At 37.3% G+C, this 5,000-nt stretch overlaps 1 protein-coding gene across 1 annotated transcript in view; it reads left to right on the forward strand.

Moving 5' to 3' along the window:
* Positions 1 to 425: 425 nt before the first annotated feature.
* The window catches only part of LOC140941804 (polyunsaturated fatty acid 5-lipoxygenase-like), a 46,970-nt gene continuing 42,395 nt past the window's right edge, over positions 426 to 5,000 (forward strand). Inside the window, exon 1 of the mRNA XM_073390817.1 lies at positions 426 to 564. Coding sequence (XP_073246918.1) covers positions 515 to 564 — 50 coding nt within the window. The 5' untranslated portion in view covers positions 426 to 514. The remainder of the gene's footprint in view (positions 565 to 5,000) is intronic.

A 5,000-nucleotide genomic window follows, 5' to 3' on the forward strand; every position in this document is an offset into this window, starting at 1 on the left:
TACAAATATGTTGTATGTGATGGAGCTAATTCTTATGTGGATGCCAATGAAAGGAATCAAATTCAGGGATTTCATATCCAGTGTTGTCTGTACTTCAAACGGGACTCTTGGATATTTCTCTTTTCAGAATATCCTGACAAATCCCATAATTTCACAAATTAACACCTTACTCTTACCATATTTCATTCTCACTATTCCTCCGCATTTACAATTAATCAGTTCCACAACCCCGACGCCGAAGTGTACGCTCCGTAGCGTCTTGTTATATAAAGAATACTAATGAGGATGAAATTTTTAAAGTTTGACAGCGTTTTATCGGGGTTTAAAACACAAGCACGTGACGGAATTTAGCGGACGTGATAGCTTGTTGAGCTCATAAATTTTTAATGAGTTTCTGAAACATATACTCAAACCTATTGGCTTCCGAGACACTCCGGCTTGTCGACGCATTCTAAAGCAAGAACGTTAAGCCACTCTCAGTTCCAGTCAATCAGCAAGTCTTATATCTTGGACTATGGGTTCGAACCTACAGCTTTGTCTATTGTTCTTGATATCAACCTTGAGGTACGGCTTGCTTAGTTTTACCTTTTCTCATACTAGATATTCACATAATAATGACGATACGAGACTATATGTTATATAGCTTTTCTTTAGTTATCTCGTTTGTTGAGTGTACTATGTAGGTTTTCACTAAGCAATCTTCGAAGACACGCCCTCTTAGGAAGGTGTAAACAAGCACTTTCCACTGATGGAGAGGAGCGATTCAGCCGAAATATTTTAGAACAAATTAATTTGAAATTTTAGGCTTTAGTTTATCATTGAACGGTTTCCATACAGTGATAGTGGGAAGGACAAGGCATCATAAAATTTATTGAACTTTTTTTTGCTTTCGGTCAGTACTCAGAGTGGGATGAAGAGAGAGCCATTTGCCTTTATTCTGTAAATAGTGTTATCGTTCCTATTTGAAATTCGTTACCGAAACGTCGCCTTAAACTTAATTAGTTTTTAACATGTGCCCACCATATTAGTTGCCTTACGTCATTCTGTAAACTACTGAATGAAGAGCTCCCTAAACGTTCCACCTTTTATCTTCAATTATGAAAGGTTTTACCCTTCTGATAACTGTTGCTGGAGCTGTAATACTATTTTTGAGATAACGTGAGACCATTTATTACTTGATCAAACTTTAACACATCACACGTTCAATCAATCAATCAATCAATTTATTAAAGTCAATACGTGGGATGGGGCTTCCCCGATCATCCGAGCCAGAGGCTCATGCATAAAACGCATGACAATAAAAATACTAAGACAATAAAGATACAATGCATTTGAATAAAAAATAATTTAAAAAGATCATAAATGTATGAAAACAAATAACAATAATATATCCGTGAATGCACAAAGCCACACCCGCCCAAATCCCAATGAATTAATTAAAAACTAAAAACGGTAAGAAAAAGTTGAAAACCTTAAGGGAAAAAAATAACAGATATAGTAAAACCCAAAGATATACAAAAATCACATTTACCACTGGCTCTTAAGATTGTAAGATTAAAAGATCTTAAATGTTTACGATATTCGCCCAACTCATTCGATCTCTTAATGTAAGAAGAAAGCTGATTCCACAAATGCAAAGCCTTGTAAGAGAAAGAATTGTGATAATATCGATTATTATAGGATGGTTGAGTGAGATTGTGATCAATGTTCCTTAATTGTAGCGCAATATACGAGGCTCGAATAAATCAGAAATATAGTCAGGCCCATTTCCTTTTATGCATTTAAAAGGGAGGACAAGAGATTGATAGTACCGTCTATGTTTCAGTGATTGTATGTTTACAGCAGGCAATATGGAATCATTATCTAAGCTGTTTCCGAAATTTAAGAGGACTTTTAAAGCATAATGGTTTGCATATTCAAGTTTCTTGTTCAAAGTCTTGTTAATCCCTAATAGTAATGGCTACAATATTCAAGGTGTGGAAGTATATATAAGCCTTGTACAGCATAAGTGAGATATCAGCAGGCACCAGCCTTCCCCGGGGGGGGGGGGGTACTCCCGCGAATTTTGGATAGGGGTGTGCCGCGAAGGTCCGTGAGCCCTAACCCTATTTAAGGACCAAGAAAGCGAAAACTGATACCCTTTTTAAGGTCCAAAACCGAAAAATGACACCCTATTCAAGGAAAGAACAAAATTATTCATAGCATGAAAAGGAAAACTTTATTTCTTCTCTGTAACATTGGATGTATAGCATCAAGCATAAAATACTAGAATACTTAAACGGATACATCAAGTTTAAAAAAAAACCGTTCGTTTAGGCGGGCATTTTCACACTGCAGTATTAGATAATACAATTAAGCTACCCTATCTAAGGACGACACCGGGGACACAGAAACAAAAGGGTCAAAAAAGATACCCTATTTAAGGACCGAGAACCTCAAAAACCATACCCTATTCCGCGGCACGTACCTATGTAGCCCATATATGGGAGTACCCCCCCGGGCAGCCTTCTAAGTCGTCTCAGAGCTCCCGAACCTTGGCATGGACCTTCCTTGAAACAGTTGATAGATGGTTTTTAAAGGACAACTTATCGTCTATATAAACACCAAGAATATTCAGGAAGCCACTTATTTCGATAACTGAGTCGCCAATATGAAGAGCAGGTTCATGTGAGTGCTTACCCAGGATCATAGCTTGGGTTTTTTTGCTGCTGACGGACAAATAATTTGAAGCAAACCAGGATGAGAGATTTCAAGATCTTTGTTGAGAGACAATTCGAATGCTGAAATGTCTGTATTGGATGCATAGGCTGTAGTGTCATCAGCATAGAACCTCAGGGAAGAGAATTGAACAGAAAAATTCAGATCGTGGCCATTTGCTTTGTTTTTCAAAAGACCGTTGTGGCGATAAACTGAAACCAGTTCATAGCTGGAGGTATTAGTGTGCTGTGGATCGTTGCAATGCGTGAAATCACCCTTGAGCCTATTTTGATCAAGAAATCCACGCATTGCAATGTCAATCTGATCCTTCAGGCCAAAATGACAAAAATTTAATATATAGATTTAGCCAGGGCTAAAAGCGAGGCTCATTAATAAATTTATAATTAATAAATTTATAATTTAAATCAAACAATTAACTTGTATTCCACAATTCAGTTAACTTTAGAGCACATTCATGTGACTTTTCGGGGAAAGGCTAAGTGATTTTAGAGAAAAATAGTTTGCAAACAGCCCAAGAGTAAACCACATCTTACATCGAGTTGATAGCCTCATATGTACACCCAAAAACTGCCCATCATCTTCGATCACATTTATTAAGAGCCATGATGGCTCTTGATCACCGTAGATTAATTAGGCCTGGAAAAAAATTCCGGCCTAATTTTTTGCGTTCGACAAGTTTACTTTACAAAATCTTGCCAACAAATCTGGGTGCGTGTAGACCAACCTTTTATATCATTTATACATCACAGCTGAGGTGAAACAGTACTATGAGGCACTGTTTTTATCATACAGACCTCGGACAACAGAATGCAGTATTTCACAATTTTGCAATACAAATTGCTATCATTAAATATTCAGGACGATCGAAGCACGCCTGGGCTTAAGCTAAACCGTTAAAAATTTCCAAAATCACCTATACGGCCAGCCGGTTCTGACTTTTGCAGTGCTGGCTTTTGCGAGTGTTTGAATGAACATTTACAGAGTTACGCTCAAGCATAATAAAGAACTTATTGTTTATTTTTTATTTTACAATGGTTTAACGCGCGGCATTTTGAGTACTCCGAGAAGCGTTGTTTACCGAATAATAATAATAATAATAAAATATTTATATAGCGCTTATACTTTTCAGTTCTAACCGAACGACTGAAAACAATCGGCACAGCGATTAAAATTACAAGAGAGACTACTAACAATCAATAAAAGAGATATAATTCGGTGAAACATACACAGAGACGACAATTTTTATTCAGGAAGACAAGTGTTAAAGTTAGTGTCTCTAAAAATCCTGAGTCTTCGAGCTTAAAGCCGAAGTTCATGTTTCAAGCTGGCTTCCCGGTGTTTGCTCTTTTCAAAGACGAACTCGAGGCAAGAAAATCGCTCAAAGCTTTCTTTTACAGCCAGAATTGTAACTAAATGTTCTTTGGAACGTTTTCTTTCCATTTACGGTGAGAAAATGTCTAAAGGCTTTTTAAAGATCTGTAAGCTAGCTTATAAAGCTATTTCTAGAAAGGTTGTCGAAAAAACAGTGCACGCGACAATCCCGAAAGGTAATATGGGATATGATCAATACACTGTTCCTGACACTGTAGCTGTCGAATCTACTTTTATTGCTTTCCTTTAGTACTCGCAAACATACGTCCATGGCCTCTCTTGCCACTGTTTGAAATTTCTTTGGAAAACGGTGAACTAAAAACCACCCACAATACCTTTCGGGATTGTCGCGTGTACTTTTTTCGACAACCTTTCTCGAAATAGCTGTATAAACAAAACTCCAGTGATACTCGGTCAGATAATTGTCTCAAATCTTCAAACGTGCATAAACAAAATAGCCGCATAAACTACGCTCGACTTCATTAAATTAATAAAAAATAAAAAATAAAAAACAAACATCAAATACAATAATTACTCAGGCTTACCACTCGAGATGCAGCTCCTGAAAGGTATCAAGTGAGGCCAGTATCGGTTCAGACTTTGCAACCCTCTTATGCATTAAGCAAGATGAAAACGAAAACGATGCCATCCGAAATCGGATACAAACTAGCCATGAATAACAGAAGACTCCTGATAGCAGCTGAATTTCATTTTGTACTTCCAGTGGAAAAAGACAGCTAAAAACATCAGCTTCAGCTGTCAAAGTAAACAAGATTCAAGATGCTGCATAAATTTTCCGCATGAACTCACCTGTCAAATTTTGACCAATCAGAACATAAAATTGGACGTAGAGCGTGACCAACGCGTGAACATGGTGTCGAACGTTTTGAGAAAAGTCAAAAGCAACTGTC

The sequence above is a fragment of the Porites lutea genome, chromosome 6 (assembly GCF_958299795.1).
Source record: "Porites lutea chromosome 6, jaPorLute2.1, whole genome shotgun sequence".
NCBI lineage: Eukaryota > Metazoa > Cnidaria > Anthozoa > Scleractinia > Poritidae > Porites > Porites lutea.